Source organism: Amblyraja radiata, chromosome 4, assembly GCF_010909765.2.
Source record: "Amblyraja radiata isolate CabotCenter1 chromosome 4, sAmbRad1.1.pri, whole genome shotgun sequence".
NCBI classification, from domain to species: Eukaryota; Metazoa; Chordata; class Chondrichthyes; order Rajiformes; family Rajidae; genus Amblyraja; species Amblyraja radiata.
In genome coordinates, this window is record NC_045959.1 from 47,029,872 (window position 1) to 47,052,192 (window position 22,321).

At 39.8% G+C, this 22,321-nt stretch overlaps 1 protein-coding gene across 1 annotated transcript; it reads right to left on the reverse strand.

Annotated features, from left to right (window-relative positions):
- Positions 1 to 1,197: 1,197 nt before the first annotated feature.
- Positions 1,198 to 22,057, reverse strand: xkr9 (XK related 9). Its single transcript, XM_033019328.1, has 3 exons — positions 21,415 to 22,057; positions 5,925 to 6,112; positions 1,198 to 3,050 (listed from the first exon to the last, which is right to left on the reverse strand). The coding sequence occupies exons 1-3, from the start codon at positions 21,714 to 21,716 to the stop codon at positions 2,308 to 2,310; spliced, it is 1,233 nt and encodes a 410-aa protein (XP_032875219.1). The 5' UTR covers positions 21,717 to 22,057; the 3' UTR covers positions 1,198 to 2,307.
- Positions 22,058 to 22,321: the final 264 nt, after the last annotated feature.

Below are 22,321 nucleotides of genomic sequence, written 5' to 3' on the forward strand. Positions count from 1 at the left end.
AGCGGAGCTGTATGAGTGAAAGAGAGCGATATAGAGAGATAGAGAGAATGCAGCAGTTGAAGGATCTGTAGTTAAAGAGGTAGCCGGAGAGAAGAACAGTTGTGGAATAGTTGGATTGGGGATTAAGGATGGAGTGAAGCTCCACTAAGAAGAACATATGGAGAGCATGGGCAGGTAAGGTGGCAGGAGGAAATAAGAACATAATTAGGATCCAACGTGATATTCAGACAGAATTACAACAGAAATATATATATTTTATGTTCAGAAAATGAATGAAAATTAGCACAAAGGAAACTTGAATTGCAACACCTTAGCCAAGTAGGAATATTTTAGTTTTAAGTGAAAGGTGAAAGATTTAATAGAAACCTGAGGGGTAACGTCTTCACACAACGGGTGGTGGGTATATGAAATGAGCTGCCAGAGGAGATAGTTGAGACCGGCACTATAACAACATTTGAAAGACATTTGGACAAGTACATGGATAGTAAATGTTTAGAGGGATATGGGCCAAACGCAGGCATGTGGGACAGAGTTGGGCATCTTGGTTGGCATGGGCAAATTGGGCCAAAGGCCCTGTTTCCGAGCTGTATGACTCTATGACTATGACTAAGTCTACGCAATGCTTAATAGGAAAAATAGCAGCTGTGTCAGCCTTTAGGAAATATGCACAGATATAATAAAAATGGTTTATTCACATTAATAGCAATAACAAACAGAATAAATACAACAAAGTTTAGAAAATCCACTACACAACAGTACATTGCTGATGAAATATATCCTTCTGAATCTGAGTATTTAATTGTTGTGGATGGGGCTAGGAATTTCATGGATAAAAAGACCATCTTGTGGTTGTTGTGAGTAGCTGTCAGCTCACTTGCACATCATGGTTTAGAGACAGAGCGCAGAAACAGACCCTTCGGCCCACTGAGTCCGCACCGACCAGCAATCCCCGCACATTAACACCACCCTACACCCACTAGGGACACCCACGGGAATGGAGCGAGTTTCTAATTCAGCTCTAGCTGCATCATTATTAATCTAAACTCAACAACTATACTACAACAGTGGGAGAACCTTCACCAGAAGGAATGTGGCAGGTCAAGAAGACAGTTTACCACCACCTACTCAAGAGTAATTAGAGTTGAGCAACTCTATAACTCTATAAATCCTGCCAATGCCAATGACACCCAGAGCAGGAAAAATTCATAAATAAAACAATGAGATTTCTCTGGCACCTCAGAGTTAAAGGAGTTGTTTTCTGTTGGTTGATATGTTCAACCAAACCACAATCTGAGTGTGAATAAAAAATACAGTAGGAGGCTATTCAGCACCAGAAAAGTTCCCTAGGTATCCCAGCTGAATATACGAGTCCATGTCTCATTCCCCAACACCCAATGACTAGCCCTACCCTATATCTTCTCATCACCCTCAACTCCATCGAGCGATATAGTTGCAACTAATTGTCTGGCATTCATCTCAATTTTCATTAAAAGAGCATTTTGTGTAAATTGGCACATGCTTCATGCAATTAAAATAACAATGCATCATAACTACCTCATTGGCGGCAATATACTGTGGGACATCCTGAAGCCATGAAAAGTGTCTTGTAAATGAAAGTTCATTCTCTGTGCTATTCTCATGATGCTCGCAACAGCGATACAGTAAATTCTCGTTATAATTGACCAGAGGGGAGGGAATGGTGCCCATTATTAACAATTTTCCACTCTATCCGAGTAAGGAATTATCATTGTGTAAGTTGTAGAAACAAAGAACTGTGGAGGTTGGTTTATGCGCAAAACGACACAAAGTCCTAGAGTAACTCAGCAGGTCAGGCAGCATCTCTGGAAAACATGAATAGGTGACGTTTCAGGTCGAGACCCTTCTTCAGACTCTCGATCTGGGACTGGGCCTGGAATCCAGGTGAGTTGATGCCCTGCTTGCTGGTGGCTGAGCGTAGGAGAGGCGGGGATCGTAAGAGTCATTGGTCGCCACCCTCGGGCGGCCAAACTACAGGTAAGGGCCGCCGGTGCCAGTGGTGGGGGCAGGAACGGCCTTGGAGCGGCCAAGGAATCTGTGTGGGTCAGCGGTAGTGGCAGTAAGTGCGGCCTGGAAGCAGCCCGGGAGGAGGTGTGGGCCGCCATTGGCAGCTTGGTCTGGAAGGCGGGGAGGCAGTGTGGGCTTAGGGTGGCATCATCAGTGGCTTCAGATCAGAAAATTATGATGTCCCAACAATGACGTATTTTTGACACCAAATATAACACCCTCCATCTGTGGAAGGAAGTCAATTGACTCCAATGATATCTTTAATTAAACACTTAAACAATTTGCTAATCTACTATTTATATTTCTGGATTTAGCAACTGTTGAATGAATCGTAGTGCTGTTTTCATTTATATTGTTGAGTATAACTGTTGGCTTTTTAGATAGGCATCCATCGACTTCATCACAAAATGTTTGTAATTCCTGTGTATTGTCAGAACCTTCAACGTCTTGATCATTTGCCCTTGTTGGATGGCAATAACTGTAGTACAACACAAGGCAAATAACCCCTAGTATTAGTGACAACCCAATGGTTACACTAACAGGGAAATCAAAGTCTTTATCAACCGCAGAACATTTGAGAAACCAGCAGAAGACAAGAAGTGAAACAGTTTCAAGAATTCTAAAGGTATAATAGAGGGTCATAACCAATCTTGTATTATTATTTTTTATATTGAAAAAGGTGAAAACTAAGATGATGGCAACCACTGCCTTGTAAATAACTTCCTGAATCGTGGATGTACAGAAGTTTGTATTCTGCACAAATACACAAATAAGCATAACCAACCATAAAACACACAGGTAGACAATGACAACGATGACATTTGTCGTCGCCAGAAGGGTTATGAGCAAAATTTTTGCATTAAGTGTCAACAGCTTGTAAAAAAAGTACAACAAAGAAGGGAATCCGCAGGTTAGCTTTGGTTGATCAGATAAAGATTTTTTTAGTGCCGCATAATAGTCCAAAGTAGCCCATGACATGCTCATGCATGACAAAATCACAGACACATCTGCAAAAGAGAAGGAATACAACATGTATTATAATTCAGTATCCTTCACAATTGGAATACTAATATTAATGTCAATAAACAGTCATCTTGTTGACTTTAGAACTTCTCTATCCTTGTAGTCGCAAGGTCATTCTGAGATAACAAAAAAATGTTTCAAAATCATCGCTGTACTTTCAACCCAGTCCTCAAAAGGAGGAATTGCTTGATCCCCTGTTATATTATTGGCAGCTTAATTTAGTTTAGAGGTACAGCGTGGTCAGGAGTCTAGAAAGTCCTGGAAATGGTGCTGACGTGGCAATGATAGGCCAGAGGGAAGAGAAGGATCATGATGTTGATGGTTAAGTTAAGTCTCTGGAATGCTGTTTGTTCACAATCAGATGAGAAAGAGGACAACAATTTACATCAGCAGCTCTTGCAGTCATCAAAATTGTGATTGGTTGGGGCGAGTGGGGGCCTGAAGGAGAGCTATTCTGAATCTTAACGGGCTCCACGTTCAGAGGTGACATCCTAAAGCAGAGGCCTGCCTAAACTGCTTTCTACTTTAACTTACAATGACAACTCTCTTTCAACTTATTGGAGCAAAGCTACACTTTTGCAATTGCATTTGCAATAAGGAAGTACATTGCATCCACCATTTGATGCCTCACACTGTGTTTGTTTCATATTCAGAGGGACCTGCATATAAAATTACAGGCAATATGGAAAGTGCAGTAATCTGAATTTTGATTTAGGAAAATTATTCCACAGAAATTGCATCACGATAGCAGACAAAAGTATTGTATCATATGATGGGACATTTCACCCCATTAATCTCTTGAAGAATAAAATATTAACGTTTCAAAATAATAGGCAAACTGGATTGTGATTGTGATCAATTGTGATATGAATATTGGGCTGTGGATAATTGGGAGAAGTGAGAACAAAAACGCCTGACTCAAATTTGCATTCTCCTTAAATGCAGTATGTAAATATGCAGTCAGATTGCAGAGTAGACAATTTAATATACTAATTCAAGAAAGGAAGTGGATGATGATAGACTGACTAGTGCAGGGCCCCAGTGAGACCACACCTGGAGTATTGTGTGCAGTTTTGATCTCCAAATTTGAGGAAGGACATTCTTGCTATTGAGGGAGTGCAGCGTAGGTTCACAAGGTTAATTCCCGGGATGGCGGGACTGTCATTTGTTGAAAGAATGGAACGACTGGGTCTGTGTACACTGGAGGTGGACAAAAGTGCTGGAGAAACTCAGCCGGTGCAGCAGCATTTTTGGAGCGAAGGAAATAGGCAACGTTTCGGGCTGAAACCCTTCTTCAGACACACTGGAATTTAGAAGGATGAGAGGCTCCTTATTGAAACATATAAGATTATTAAGGGATTGGACACGCTGGAAGCAGGAAACATGTTCCCAATGTTGGGGGAGTCCACTACCAGGGGCCATGGTTTAAGAATAAGGGGTAAGCCATTTAGAACGAAGATGAGGAAAAACATTTTCACCCAGAGAGTTGTGAATCTGTGGAATTCTCTGCCTCAGAAGGTAATGGAGGCCAATTCTCTGGATGCTTTCAAAAGAGAGTTAGATAGAGCTCTTAAAGATAGCAGAGTCAAGGGATATGGGGAGAAGGCAGGAACGGGGTACTGATTGTGGATGATCAGCCATGATCACAGTGGATGGCGATGCTGGCTCGAAGGGCCGAATGATCTACTCCTGTACCTATTGTCTATTGTTTATTGACTTGGTGGTCTAGAGTCAGCTTCTGGCAAATAAATAATTGTGGTTGCCATAACAAAGGGCTGGTACTGACACCATGAGTCAGATAACCTCCATCCAATTTGTAAACATGCTATCATTCTCCTGTTTTAAATGAATGTTTTCTGGGCCACACCTAGTTGCAAAACCGAGTCCACACTCCATATCTGCTTCACCCACCATGAACATCTGTAGCAGTTCATGAATTGGGTGCACAAACTGTTAGTTGAAACAACAGTTGATCAACAATAGTTAATTTTGACCCCCTAATGCCCGCTCACTCCGGGAAGTGAAAGAAATAAGCACATATATTAAATAATATAAATCCAGAGCGATTTGTCCAAGCAACTCAATATACAAAACCTGCTGAGAGAATTAAGCTAACAGTTTTGAGGCCCTTTCCAACTGTTATGTCAATTGGACTCAATTATTCCTCCTGGTATTTTTCCCCCAGCTCCAATAATATCTCACCATATTTCTCAATGGGAGAAGAGGATGTGCAGAGCAGGCTACAAGATTTAAATCTTTTGAAAGCTAGTTCTTCCAGGTTGAGGTCTGTTCTCGCTTTTTCAGATCATTGATGGATTGAGAGGTTCCAATTGCATGGTAATAGACCATATAATACACATATCATTTGTTGGGGCCTGTCTGGGCATAATGCTCTATTTATTTCGGGATGAATTCAGGAAGGCAGCATGGTGGTGTAGCAGTAGAGCTGCTGCCTTACAGCGCCAGAAACCTGGGTTCAATCCTGACTACGGGTGGTGTCTGTACGGAGTTTGTACGTTCTCCCCGTGACCTGCGTGGGCTTTCTCCTGCTACTCCGGCTTCCCCCCACACTCCAAAGACATAGAGGTTTGTGGGCTAATAGGCTTCGGTAACATTGTAAATTGTCCCTAGTGTGTGTAGGATAGTGTTAGTGTGTGGAAATCGCTGGTCGGCGCGGACTCGGTGGGCCGAAGGGCCTGTTTCTGCGCTGTGTCTCTAAACTAAACAATACTAAATGGCCATAATAGGACTGTAGAACATAGCAAAACAGCTAATTGTATTAAACCCAAGAAAATCTACCTTATTTAATCCATAAGAGTACATAACAGCAATAACAACAATGATAAAAGCAAACTTACACTGAATATATTCTCTGTCATCAGATTTCAGCAGGATGAAGGCCTGAAGAACAAGTTGAGGTGCAGTTTCCAAAAATGCTTCAAACAACCGTAACATGCTCAAATCTGTAACTGAGTATATGGCCTTCCTGTGAGTATCTTCTGTTTTAAATGCTGCCCGGTATCCATAATCAAGTGCCTTTATGTATCTTTAAAAACAAGGAGAAAAATATTTTTGAAATGCAACACCAAATTGATTGTGTTTTATTAATTATCCATTTTGTGGCCGATGCTCATAAATCTTCTGTTTAAGAGGAAATAAAAACTACTCAATCAATGTTATTTCATACAATTTATATTTAAGAATTTGAAAGAAGTAATTTGGAATCAGGTCACATCCCCTAAAATGACCCTTTTAGAATTTACCAATTAACACTTACACAGTGAACTATCTGAAGAGCAACAGGCACCATACTCATTGTGTGTCCCATGTTCTCTTAATTACTCAAGTGGATCACATGCGATCTAACCTGCCAGAGAAGTCCACCAAGATATGGCAACCAAAATTGTGGGAAGCACAATGGGCAGTTAATAGATCCACTGCCTCACGACAACAGCAACCCAGCCCTCAGGTGCCGTCTGTGTGGAGTGTGCATGTTCTCCCTGTTAGCACATGGATTTCCTTCAGGCACTCCTTTGACATCCTATAGACATGTAGATTGTGGGATAATTGGTCTTGCCCTTAACATGTCAGAGAGAAAGGATCGGTAGTAAAGAAAGCAAACTCAATGCTAGCATTTATTTCAAGAGGGCGTATACAAAAACAGGGATGTAATGTTGAGGCTCTATAAGGTGCTGGTAAGGACGCATTTGGAATATTGTGAACAATTTTGGGCACCATATCTGACAAAGGATGTGCTGGCTCTGGAGAGAATCCAGTGGAGATTTACAAGAATGATCCCAGGAATGAGTAGGTTAACCTATGATGAGCATTTGTTGGCACTGGGCCTGTACTCGCTGGAGTTTAGAAGAATGAGGAGGGACGTCATTGGAACATACAGAATAGTGAAAGACTTGGATAGAGTGGATGGGGAGAGGATTATTGGGAGAGTCTAGAACTAGAGGTCATAGCCCCAGAATTAAAGGATGTTCTTTTAGGAAGGAGATTAGGAGACATTTCTTTAGTCAGAGGCTGGTGAATCTGTGGAATTCTTTGCCATAAAAGGCTGTGGAGATCAAGTCAGTGGATATTTTTAAGGCAGAGATAGATAGATTCTTGATAGTACAGGTATTACGGCTTATGGGGAGAAGGCAAGAGAATGGGGTTAGGAGGGAGAGATGGATCAGCCGTGATTGAATGGCGGAGTAGACTTGATGGGCCGAATGGCCTAATTCTACTCCTATTCCATATGACATATGAACATATGAGAGTGGTAATTGATAAGAAGGTGACATGAATATATATTTTTTAATTTAATTAATGGTGGATTTGTGTAAATGGGTGGTTGATGGTCAGTCCAGACTTGGTGGGTTGATGGGCCTGTTTCAGTACAGCATCTCTGTGGCTCTACTATAAGATAAAATTCTATCAATGTATTTTAAAAGTCATATACATTTTAAATGTATTTCTCAAGCATTGATGAGGATACATGAGAATTTGTGTTTCAAATCACAACAAACATCACCAGAAGGTATGACATGGTAAACCTTTAAAAACTCAGATACATTCATTTACAGAAGGCTTACCTACATTTACCTTCACATTGTTTTTTTCAGAGGGAATAAATTCCATTTTGCATTTTTACATGGATAGAAAAGGATACGAGCCAAACACAGGGATTAGCTCAGATACACATTTTTGTTGGCATTGACAAGATGGTCTGAAAGGCCTCTTTCCACGCTGCATAACTCTGTCTCTCCAACAACTATTGATTTTGTCTGCAAACATGGCAAAGTGCTCGTAGAGAAAGAAGGTTTCAGCAGTGGCAGCCTCTGAATTTGTCTGTTTATGCGTACATGTGCAACTACCAGCATTTCCACTCAGTTTTCATAATCGTGATAACAAGTACTGACACATTCACTATCATTTTGGATTATCGGTACTTACAATCTCTGACCAGAAGGAACATGTTTCAAGCACAGAAAGAGAGCTTATGGGTTATATTCAAGGATGGTAAATAATAGAGTAACATGGTATGAAAAAAATGGCAATTCAGATGCCCCCTGCTACTCAAGTGGAATTGGGACAGACATTGAGAATTATGGGAGATAAAACATTGTAGACTACATATAGTTCCTTGTGATCCAATGTATTCCTGTGTATTTCTATAAAGCAACTCATGCTGCTATGTGTACTTTGATTCAAATGAGTTATTATGCAATAGGTTAATTGGTAATAAATTGTATGATTGCTATTTGCTGTACTCAAATAACCAGATAGTTAACATTTAATAAAACTATTTGTAATTAAATGGTGAAATATCATTCAAGCATTCAGCATGATGGTGCAACGGCAGAGCCACTGCCTTACAGCACCAGAGATCCAGGTTCGATCCTAACCACAGGTGCTCTCTGTCAGGAGTTTGTACGCTGTCCCCATGACCTGCGTGGGTTTTCTCCCACACTCCAAAGACGTACAGGTTTGTAGGCTAATTGGCTTGGTAAAATTGTAAATTGTCCCTAGTGTGTGTAGGATACTTGTTAGTGAGCGGGAATCACTGGTCGGCACAGACTCGGTGGGCCGACGAGCCTGTTTTCACACTGCATCTTTAAACTAAACTAAAACTAATTAAGAAAATTATTTAAATCTATTAAATACTTCCGTTCTCAAATGCACAATCATTGCTTATTTAGCAAGCAGGTTATTCTTGCTCTAACATAAGGGCCTGTCCCACTTACGAGATTTTTTAGGTGACTGCCGGCACCCGTCATAGTCGCAGCAGGCCGCCGAAAATTTTCGAAATGTTGAAAATCCAGCGGCGATCAGAAAAAGGTACGACTCTTTTGGCGACTACTCATGACCATACAGGCATCACCCCGCGGCGACCTGCTGCGACTATGACGAATGCCGGCAGGTCTCCGAAAAAATAGTGTAAGTGGGACAGGCCCTTAACAATGTAAAATGTTTTTACATTTATCAATAAAAGTTTGACAGAGGCAGTCATTTTTATTTTAAATTGGTTTAGTCAAGAATGATTGGCTGATAATAAGACAACAGAAATGAGATCAAACTCCTTATGGCGGTGACATGTCACGGGGTGACACCTATTTGGTGGTGAGTAGTCGCCCACAGAGTCATACCTTTTAAGGTCGCCACTGGATTTTCAACATTTTGACCATTTTCGGCGACCTGCTGCGACAATGACGAATGCCGGCAAGTCACTGAAAAAATTGTGTAAGTGGGACAGGCCCTCAACAATGTAAAATGTATTTACATCTATCAATAAAAGCTTGAGAGAGGCAGTAAAGTTTATTTTAAATTGGTTTAGTCAAGAGTGAAATTGGCCAACAATAAGACAGCAGAATTCAGGTCAAACTCCCAATGGCGGCACATGTACGTGGCAACAGAGAGTGAGAAACCCATTAGAAAGTATATAGAGTTGACTTCCGGTGGCGCTATGGAGTAGGAGAGACTCGCGCCAACTAGCTCCGTGAAAAAAACGAAAAAACGGGGGGAAAAGACAGATCCTACCTGCAGAAAACGGCACCGATTGTTTTGCACTAAGCCCGTGACGTCATCAGGCGCGCGACACCGGCTGTATGTCGACTCAACATACTCCCCCCCGCAAGACAAAAAACGGCAAGACTAAAGAGGTAGGCCCAACTGAAGCCTCGGCCTCAGGTTTAACAGCATCCCGAGAAGACATCTCAAAGAAGAAGAAAAAGACTGAGATGGAAGAATTAAAAACGTTCCTTAAGGAGGAACTTAAAAATCTTAGACAGAACTTTCAAGAGGTTAAAGAGGAGCTGGCATCTTTTAAAAAAGAAATTAAAGAACAAATTAAAGAAGATGTTACAGAGATTGTACACGAAGTCCTTGAAGACTGGAAATTAGATATGGAAAGAAATATGACTCAAAATGTTGAAGAAGTAAATGAAAAACTGAATAAGATGGAATCCAGATTTGATTCTAAACTTTAACCTATTCTCCTGGCATTAGACCAACACTACAAGATTGTAAAAGAACTTGAGGAACTTGCTGAGACAAGCACCGCAACTACAAAACAACTCATCACTGAGAACCAACGCCTATCAAAGTTATTGCATCAAATAACTGAAAAATGTACAGACTTGGAGGAACGACAGAGGCGTCAGAACTTAAGAATCGTGGGCATCCAGGAAGGCAGAGAGGGGACTCGTGACCCCCGTGAATTTGCTGCAGAAGTACTGAAAACAATTTTGAACCTGGACCAGGCGCCATTACTTGCCCGAGCGCACAGAGTGCCGAGACGTCCCCCAAAGGTGGGCGACCGACCAAGAATAATGATAGTAAAGGTCCAATATGACCATGTATTGGATGACATGATGAGGAAAATTGGCAAAAGCAGAAATCTTGTATATGAAGGAGACAAGATTAGCGTATTCAGAGATTACCCTGTGGAAGTTGCTAAGAAAAGAGCGTTGTTCACAGAAACAAGAAGAATACTGAAGAACATAAAGAATCTGAGATATGGACTGTTATACCCCGCAACACTAAGAGTCAGTTACGAGAAGAAGGAATACTTCTTCATCAAGCACACGGAAGCATTTGAATTTGCCAAGAACATCGAGGACAAGATCGAAGATTGAAAAATATTCAACTCTTAACACCTACCCGGATACTGCTATCTCGCAGAGAAGATATGAAACTCTAAACTTTAAACTATTATATTTAAGAGTTGCCTAAAATTCGCAATAAGACTTGGGTATATTTCCTGCAATGGATATATAATACTAACATTCTAGTACTAACCTCTAACAACTATTAATAATCAAGAATATTAACTAACACTAACTAATGATAATAAGATTATTTAGATTATTTAAGAATTAACTAAAAGTATGAAATATAAGTAAAGTATGATTCAGGTATTTTATAATGAGAAATGTTTGGTGGCTCTCTCTCTGATGTTTTCGTTTTTGATTATTCTTTGATAAATGTTTATATTATACAAAACTAACATTTCAATTTGAGACTACTAATTATATCATTAATGGAATATAATCAATATTTCTTTCCCCCCCACAAATTGTATGCATCGAATTGGAAACTTTCCTTTCAAGGAAAGTACGGAGCTAGTATTTTTATAAACCAAAAGCTACGGAAGTCCATAGATGCTTAGCCACATTAGGGTGGCTATCACTAACTGCACTAATTGTAGTTGTAGTTGCTTTTCTTTTTTACTTTCCACACTTTACTAACCCTATTTGCTATCACCTTTTTTATCTTATATCATATTATATTTTGTATTTGGAATGGAATTGCATATTTTATTTAAGGAGATATGTTCGGATGGAAAACAGACGTGACCTAAAATTCATCTACCTGAAGTTCAAGTATAAGGTAGGGTTGAGTGTGCTGAATCATCTGCTCTACCACTTAATCACAAGATGCAAGACATGAATATAAAAATTGGGGGTGAGGGAATTAAATTCTGTAGTTGGAATGTTAAGGGAATTAATGAACCTATCAAGAGAGGCAAAGTGTTAGCTCATTTAAAATCATTGAAAACAGATATATTTCTCCAGGAGACACATCTTAAAAAGGAAGCACAACACAGATTGAAAGCAAAATGGATTGCTAAAGCATACCACTCTTCATTCTCACATAAATCAAGAGGTGTTGCAATATTAATTCGTAAAGGTATACCCTTTAAACATATATCAACGATAGAAGACATTGAAGGCAGATATATTGTAATAATAGGGGAGTTATACTTAAAAAAGGTGACTCTCCTCAATGTGTATGGACCAAATTTTGATAGCCCTCTGCTTTTTAAGAGAATTCTTAACAATATCCTGGAAGGTACACAACAAAACTTAATAATCGGTGGAGATTTAAATTGCACTTTGGATGCTTGTTTGGATAGATCATCAACTCAAAGAAAACTAAAATCTCGATCAAGTGAATTTTTAAATTCATACATTAATACTACTACTATTAAGGACGTTTGGAGAATTGAAAATCCATCGGGCCGAGAATATTCATTTTACTCACCAGTACATAAAACTTACTCAAGGATAGACTATTTTTTAGTAGATTCAAAACTTATCCCATTTACCTATAACTCACAATATCATAACATCATAATCTCAGACCACGCTCCATTAACATTTATGATCAAAGTAAACGGAATGGCAGAGACACAGTCACAATGGAGATTTAATCCCCAAATCTTAAAAGATAAGTCATGTAATGAATACCTAGTAAAACAGATTAAAATGTTTTTTGAGGCTAAAGATAGCCCTGAAATCTCTGCCTCCCTTCTTTGGGAAACATTTAAAGCATTTGTACGAGGAGCATTAATTTCTTCCCAATTATTTTTTAATAAAGAGAATAGGGCCAAACAACAGAAACTGGAAATGGAAATAAAGCAATTAGACACAGAAAATGCAGCAGCACCATCCACGATAAAACACAATAAAATTGCAGTATTGAAATATAAATTAAACAAGATTTATTCAGACCAAGTTATAAAACTTTATCAACATACAAAACAATTAAATTTTGAATTTGGTGACAAACCACAAAAACTATTAGCGCGTCAACTTCGCAAATTGGATGGGGAAAAAACAATATACAAAATTAGAACAGACAAGGGAGAAACATTAACACTGCCTAAAGATATTAATGATAGATTTCTACAATACTACCAAAAATTGTATTCATCTAAAATAACAGAACAATCAACGGGAATGGAAACATTTTTACAGAATTGTAAGTTTGCGGGTCTAGATCAGAAAGAGAGAGAATTGCTAGGGGCTGAAATTACGATAAAAGACATTGAAGAATCAATAAAGTCCTTAAAAAACGGAAAGACGGCAGGACCCGATGGTCTAAATTCGGAATTTTATAAAAAAATTATGATTTGCTTTCCCCACACCTACAGACAATGTACAAATACGCTAATACTCAACAGAAACTCCCAGAAACTCTAAATGAATCTACAATCATACTTATACCAAAAACGGACAAGGATCTTGAAGACCCAGGTTCATACAGAGCTATAGCCCTCTTAAATACTGATCAGAAAATATTAACTAAGATTCTATCTAATAGATTGAGCTTAGTGATCAGCAAATTAATACATCTCAACCAAATAGGGTTTATCCCCAAACGGTATTCATTTTATAATCTGAGAAGATTATTTAATATTATATACTCCAATAGAATCCCTAACGCAGAGCTAGCAATTATCTCGTTAGATGCTGAAAAAGCATTTGACCAGGTAGAATGGCCATATTTATTTTCGGTGATGGAAAAATTTCAACTAGGAGAGAAGTACTGTACATGGGTTAAATTGTTATATTCTAATCCAACAGCTAGAATATTAACAAACAAAATGTTATCAACTAAATTTAATCTCTCTAGAGGCTGTAGACAAGGATGCTCACTATCCCCACTATTATTTGCTCTTGCAATCGAACCCCTAGCAGAAAGCGTTAGAAACCATCCAGGAATATTTGGATACAATACTTGAGACACAAGGAATAAAATCTCCTTATATGCAGATGATATACTAATATATATTACAAAATTAGAAACTAGTATTCCAAACCTATTAAATCTAATAACTCAATTTGGTCAGTTTTCGGGATATAGAATCAATTGGAATAAAAGCGAAATCATGCCAATAACAAAATTCAATTTACATACAATACAACAATCCCCTTTTAAAATAGTTAAAGATAAATTTAAATACTTAGGAATCTATGTAACTAAGACATATACCTCTTTATTTAAACTAAATTTCCCACCCTTACTGAATAAACTACATAAGAATATTCAATACTGGAAAACACTCCCCATTTCTATGCTTGGGAGAATTAATGCTATAAAAATGATTTTTTTACCGCAACTGCTGTACCTACTCCAATTAATTCCAATATATATCCCAAAAACCTTTTTCAAAAAAGTCGATTCCATTGTTACAAGTTTTGTCTGGGATTATAAGAATCATAAAATAAGTAAAAAATATTTATGTAAATCAAAGATAAATGGAGGTCTGGCTTTGCCAAATTTCTTATTTTATTTTTGGGCAGTCCATATTAAAAACATGAATTTCTGGCTGGAAGAAATGGATCAACAACCAGATTGGCTAATGATGGAAAAGGAAGACTGTCTACCTTTTGAAATTGGACCGATCATATTTGCCCCCACAAAACTGCACAAAAAAACCTATAAAGAAAACCCCATAATACATAGTGGAATACGAATTTGGAAACAAATAAAAAAAGATTTAAAATTGAATAATATACCACTCTGCCTTCCCATTGTAAATAATCCTTTATTCAAATCATCCTTTATGGACAAAGGTTTCACACAATGGAAAAATTATGGAATCAAAAATATAGGACATCTTTATGGGAAAGGTACTTTTCTTTCATTTCAAGAGTTACAACAGAATTATGGACTGCACTCAAATAATTTCTTCAGATATCTACAAATTAGAGATTATGTTAAATCTAATACACAAGTCTACAGGAATAGGGAATCAGAAATTCTTGATGAATGTCTGAACAAGCATGCTAATACTGAAAAACTAATAGCTTATATTTATAACACCCTACTAAACAACGAGGTACCACCGACCGAACCATATAGATACAAATGGGAAAATTAAATAGGTCATCCTATCACGAAAGATATGTGGGACGAAAGTTTACAACAAATACATCAATGTTCATTAAATGCCAGACATACTTTAATACAATTCAAGGTCTTACATAGACTACACTTCTCTAAAATAAAACTAAATAGAATCTTCCCACAAATCTCTCCTATTTGTGATAAATGTCTACATTTAGAGGCTAATTTAACACATATGTTTGCAAACTGTATAAAACTTAAACATTTCTGGACTGATATTTTTGAAATAACTTCAGAAGTTATTAATACAAAACTGGACCCAGACACAAAATTAATAATACTTGGAATATCAGAACAAAGCTTAACACTCACAACAAACCAAATAAATTTCCTCAACTACAGTATAATAACCGGAAAAAAATTAATATTAAAATTTTGGAAAGGCCCTACAACCCCCACAATTAAAATGTGGATTACGGAAATGTCGGAGACCCTATACTTAGAAAGAATTAGACTTGTCTTAATGGACAAACAAGATCTTTTCCATAAAATTTGGGCTCCATTCATTAACTATCTGAAGGGATAGATTGGCACAGCACGAGGACCCAACTGAAACTTGAACTCAGGAATAGATGAAAAGCTATACTTTATAACCTACGAACCTATCTCCATTGATGTATTACAGGTAACCCATTCCACCTCCCTTGTTTTTCTGTTGTGTTTTTTTTTGCTTTCTTTTTTATTTGTAACTTTCTACCCTCTCTTTTTCCCTCTTTCTATAAAAAATAAAAACACTAGAAGCAGAAGTAATTGATAATGGAAAATTTTAATAATGTATGACTGATGTATATGAAAAGTTTTTTTACTATAATATGTAACTACATTTTATAATATGTCTACTTCTAATAAATAAAAAATAAAAATAAAAAATAAAAAAGTATATAGAGCAAAAGGTCAGATAAAGCTCAGTCTGAAGAAGGATCCTTATCCAAAACATCACCCATACTGTTTATCCAGAGATGCTGCCTGACCCACTTAGTCACTCTAGCACTTTGTGTCTATCTTTGGTATAAACCAACATCTGCAGTTCTTTCTTTCTACATAGACAGGTGGCTTGGGTGACAACTGATGGGGGAATTCATAACCAACAGTGAGCTTGGCAGAAGGCTGTGACGAGATTGATGAGAGAGTAAGACTGATGAGAGAGTAACTGGTGAGTATTTGCGGACGTCTAATTTCTGCTTTATATTAACTTCCTAATCCGCAGACCACAATCACTTCAAATCGGCAACAACTCTTCCTCCTCTCTGACAGTCAGCACAGGAGCATCTCAAGGCTGTGTGCTCAGTCCCTTGCTCTACTCACTCTACATACCTATGTCTGTGTAGCTAGACACAATTCCAATGACATCTTTAAATTCACCGACGTTGTTAGACGAAAAATGGGTAATGAGTCAGAGTACAGGACGGAGAATGAAAATCTGAATGAATGGTACCAGAATAACAGTCTTGATATCAGCAGGACCAAGGAGCTGATTATTGACTTTAGAAAAGAGAAAGCCGAGTATCCACAAACCTGTCTTCATTGACGGGTTGGCGGTGGAGAGAGTCAACAACTTCAAGTTCTTGGGCGTTTCATATCTCTGAAGATCTGTCTTGGGACCAAGGCCATCATGCAATCATAAAGAAAGCCCATCAATGCCTCTACTTCCATCGAGGATTGAGGAGATTCAGCATGACGACAAATACCCTTGGCATGCACAGTGGAGAGCATATTGACTGGTTGCATTATGACATAGTTTGGCAACATGAATGTCCAGGAACAAATTACAAAATTTGGTGGACATTGTCCATTAAGGATAATGACCTCCCCACCATCAAGGGTATCTATATGAGCGCAGCCTCAAAGACCCACGCCACGCTGACCATGCTCTCATTTCCCTTCCACCATTGGAAAGAAGGTATAGAAGTCTGAAAGCCGTGACCACCAGATTCAAGAATAGCTTCTTGCCAACAAGCATCAGGCTGTTGAACACTACACAGCAATACCTAACACTAACTTCAACTATGGAATTGTGGGGTGAAAGGAATGGTTTCAGGCTAAAACTGTACACCAGGGCTCGGAGTGGAGAGGGAAAATAGCCAGTATAAAGAGGATTGGGAAAATGGTAAGTCAAGGACCAGGGGTCATTGGTGGATGAAGAAGAGGTGAAGGATAATGGCCAATTGGAGCCAGATAGGAGGAGGACGAGTAGTGAAGTGTAGTTGGGAGGCAATGGCAGGTGGATCATAGATGGAGCAGACAATAAAAAAGTGGCCTGTCAATGGCAGACAGGGAAAATTAAATTATTATTAAATCAATCCAAGAGGCCTATAAGGTTTTAAGAAATAGCAAATATGCCTGAAGATCAGAAGCATTTTAGAGCTTAACAAAGTAGGACCAAAAGAGTTATAAAGTCAGGCAAGTAATCTAAGAGTGAAAGGAGCTTCTATGGATACATGAATATAAAAATACCAGTGGTGTTAATTGTGGGAATGATAAAAAGAAGACAATTTATAATATTAGTCTAGGGAACAGCATCAAAATGAATCACTTTGGGAATAATGTAAGGAACAAAGCCAAAAAGACCTGCAAAAAAATTGTCTAAACATAGTGATCGACTCTTGTTCTTACCTTCCTAAATTCCTGTCAAATTTCTACACGGCCTGGATGACATGACATATTGCAGGCAATGGAGAGAGAAAAATGATAAAAGCGGTGGTGAAGTCAAGCTGAATACAGTCAATATGTGTGTGGAACTCATCATATTTTTGGACGACGCATTAGATGAGCGGCAGTCTTTGGTTGATAAATAAGAAAGGCCGAGGATAATTTGTTCAGGAACATCTGACATACATAATGGGAATGAACATTTAAGCCACTGCACGTATCATAAACCAGGCATAAACTTCACGTGAACTTATACACAACTTAATTGGTGTATTAGCATCAACAATCTTGTTTATTTAGGTTATATGTAATTTAATAAACATGTGGTGCTTCAAAATTCAGCCGTGCTCTGTCTAATACACCATAGTTAGGCAGCATACTCTACAAAATCTTGAGAATTCATTTCCATCGTACTATTGCTGACCACTGCCCAGTCATGACATTATGCACTTGTCTCATCATCACATCACAAATGCCTGACCTGGAGCTCAATGACTGGATCCTCTTGCAGGCAAATCTGGTGCCCCCCTCTCACTAATCCCCACTAACCCTTTTCTCTGTCTTTACACAACACCCAGCCACATCACAAGGTTAGCACCTCCAGTGGCCGATCACAACTGTGGTACCATCACCCTGCTGATCATGACTCCCCGTGCCCTGATCTGACCTTGAAGGAAAGGAAGGACCTGTGTGCACACTAATTATCCAAAGATAATTGTACAATGGAATGTAACAGCAGGGCTCCATACATAAAACATGTTGGCCCATTATCTATAATGGATTTAGCACATCTTTCTTGACACATAAAAATTGTTCATCTTCAGTAATTTTGGTGGACAGGTACTGAATGGGTCACGTTATGGTCTTCAAATCGAGTGATATTAGTAATGGAAAATCATTTTTGCTCCAAGCTGGAGGATGACGGATGTTCTGCAAATGTGGCGGGGCTTGAATGCCATCACTTACTACAAGGGGAAATCAGGAGGCAGCTCAAATGTCAGCGAAACATCACTCCCTGACGAGCTCAATGCGTTCTACGCACGCTTTGATAGGGAGAACACTGATGTGCCTTCCCGAGCCCCCATTCGCCGTGATGATATTTCAGTCTCAGTCACAGAGGTCGACGTCAGAAAATCCTTCAGAGGGATGAACCCTCGGAAAGCACCTGGATCTGATGGAATACCCGGTCGTGTTCTGAAAACCTGTACGGACCAACTGGCTGGAGTTTTTACGGACATTTTTACCTCTCACTTCTGAGGTCTGAGGTTCCCACCTGCTTTAAAAGGGCATCAATAATACCGGTGCCCAAGAAGAACAAGGTGATGTGCCTCAATGACTATCGACCAGTGGCACTAACGTCTGTGGTGATTAAGTGCTTTGAGAGGTTGATTATGGCGCAAATCAACTCATACTTCGACAAAAACCTGGACCCACTGCAGTTCGCTTACCGCCACATCAGATTAACGGTGGATGCGATCTTGCTGGCTCTCCACTCCGCTCTGGACCACTTGGACAACAAAAACTCATATGTCATATATTAATTGACTACAGCTCGGCATTTAATACAATCATCCCCTCCTAGCTGGTTACCAAGCTCTTAGAACTGGGTCTCTGCACATCCCTCTGCAATTGGATCCTCGACTTCCTCATTCACAGACCACAGTCTGTTCGTATTGGTGGAAATGTGTCAGCCTCAATAACAATCAGCACAGGAGTACCTCAAGGCTGCGTGCTCAGCCCCCAGCTCTACTCACTCTGTACTCATGACTGCGTAGCTGGTCATAGTGCGAACTCCATCATCAAGTTCGCCGACTACACCACTGTTGTGGGGCGTATCACTGATGAAGACGAGTCAGAGTATAGAAGGGAGATCGATCGACTGACCAAATGGTGCCAGCACAATAACCTGGCTCTCAACACCAGCAAAACCAAAGAACTGATTGTGGACTTTGGAAGGGGGAGGTTGGGGACCCACAGTCCCGTTTATATCAACTGGTCGATGGTGGAAAGAGTCAAGAGCTTCAAATTCCTGGGCGTGCATATTTCTGAAGATCTCTCCTGGTCCCAGAACACTGATGCAATTATAAAGAAAGCACATCAGCGCCTCTACTTCCTGAGAAGATTATGGAGAGTCGGTATGTCGAGGAGGACTCTCTCAAACTTCTATAGGTGCACAGTAGAGAACATGCTGACTGGTTGCATCATGGCTTGGTTCGGCAACTTGTGCGCCCAGGAGCGGAAAAGACTGCAGAAAGTTGTAAACACCGCCCAATCCATCATCAGCTCTGACCTCCCTACCATCGAGGGGATCTACCACAGTTGCTGCCTCAAAAAGGCTGTCAGCATCATCATGGACGCACAGCATCCTGGCCACACACTCATCTCTCTGCTGCCTTCAGGTGGAAGGTACAGGAGCCTGAAATCTGCAACATCCAGGTTCAGGAACAGCTACTTCCCCATCAGACTATTAAACTCCTCAAACTAAAATCTGAACTTTAATAGCCTATTGCACTTTATATGCTTATTTTTGTGTGTACATATATATTCAATGGTATTGTATTGTATTGTATTGTATTGTATTCAAATTTATTGTCATTGTCTCAATTAGAGACAACGAAATGAATTTCCCTTTACAGTCAGTATCATAAAAATAAATAAATAATAAATAATAAAACATATTAAAAATAAAATAGAATTAAAAAAAAAACACAAACACAGAAAGTCCACGACACAACATAACACAATGGCACCAAGGTGAGGAAGGCACCATAATCCAGCCAGCCTTCCCTCCGATCTTCCCAGATGTTCACCCGTGGTCGGGGCCTTCCGAGCACCCGCAGTCGCCACCCCGGGCGGCCCGATGCTCAGGCCCTCTCGCCGGGCTGATGGAACGCCGACGCCGAACCCCGACGGTGAAAATCCTCCTCAAGTATATGGATACACTGATCTGTTCTGTATTTATTTATGCCTACAATATTCTGTAGTGCTGAAGCAAAGCAAGAATTGCATTGTCCCATCTGGGACACATGACAATAAACTCTCTTGAATCTTGAATCTTGAATCTTGAATTTTTGGGGGGTTTCTGTATTATCAGGGTCAGACACCTTGAGGTCACAGGTATTACATTAAATACGTCTAAAAAGAACCACACCAGGGAGCATGATAACGTCAACGTTATAGTCAGCAAAACAAAGTTACTTTAGGAATTCAGCGGGTGAGGCAGCATCTATGGAGCGAAGGAATGGGTGACGTTTCGGGTCGAGACCCTTCTCCAGCATCTGCAGTTCCTTCTTAAACATACGAATGCAGCGGATCAGGCAGCTCAGTGGAGGGAAATGGACAGCCGACGTTTCGAGTCGGAACCCTACCTCAGACGGGAAACATTATCGGGCCATTTCCTTCCCCAGTTACCGCCTGAACCACCAAGTTCCTCCAACAGTTTTTTTTTGTGCTCATGATTCCAGCATCAGCAATCGTTTGTGTCTATATTATTGTCACCTCAGTTATTCACTGCCTGGCTGATTACGTAATTGTCAAACGGGTTTCCACAAGGGAATCAATGGGGTGCTAAAGGTGTTTCTGCAAATTGTGATCAATAATAAAGTCTGCCAAAATGATTGCGCTGAAACGTATATAGTCGACTCAATGCCATTCCTAACAATGTTACGTGAAATAGTGGTCTCCAGGTTTACAATTATGTCCTTTCGTGATTTCTTCCCGGAAAATAAAGTAGGGCGGGATACTGTCCTACTTAACAGGAAACTTCATGGGGCAGGAAGTTTCCAATTTCATCGCAAGTTTACCAATTTCACGCAATTTATCAGGCAATTTCACAAGTTGGTCATCTTTCAGATGACAATTACCTCCTTTCCATTCTCCAGTAATTCCATACATGCATTTTCTACACTCGGACACATTTTTGGACCATTCGCACCACCGGGAGGAATAAGGATTTAGGTGAATTGGTGGGGGGAAAGGGTGGGGGTTTTTCCGAACAGTACGGAAGGTACTCACCTGAACAGCACTCCCATCTGAAAAATATGCAGCACACGGCGACACCAACGCCCACAGACGCTGCCTGGGTTACCGAGGTCTGGATTATTCTCATCGTCTTCATACCAGGACCAGCTGAAACTCTGCAGGATCACTGCAGAAACCAGTATCACTAACAGCACCAGGAGAGCCCACACTCGGTACCCGTCGATGTAGTACACAGCAGCAACCCAAAGATCGGTCCCAATGTCAGTCAGGTACAGCGCAAAACCAAGTAGGAACAGTGCAAAATTCCACTTGCCAAAGTTTTGCTCAGTTGCCATGATCTATCTATCGTTAATATTTCTTACTGTCAATCCATATCCCCCGCGGCGAAGTCTTTTTTTCTCTTTCACTTTCCTAGTTGACACGACGGTTCCCAGAAATGACGCCTAAATTCTTTCAATGCTAATTTAGTTTATAATAAGGTTGTAAATTATCAGTCACAGAGGAACAGTGCGAATGGCCGCTCAATAACGCGAATTATTGCCTGTGTGTTTGGGGGCTAAAGTCCATGCACAAACTGTCGAGGAAGAGGCGGGGTGTGTCCGCGTGATGCTTTCACATTCACATCCGATAATATTCACTCCAAGCTTCTCCACGTGTGTGATGGTCTTCTGACATCCTTGTGGCGTAGTTTTACAAAGCTTCAATTTTTCTGAATTGGTCATGTGTAAAAGCTGACGGTCAGTTTCCCCAAAAAGTTCTAACTGAGTTAAACAGCTCATACAATCAAAGCGACCAGAGCACAAGGGAGTTTCAATTTCGGTGGCTAATCCCACTCTCGATCTTGGGATCCGCTGTGTTTTTTATGAAATGAATTAGTGGAAAGTCATATAGACTCATATGACACAGCAACGCAGCCTTCCACCCACAAACACCAATTTTA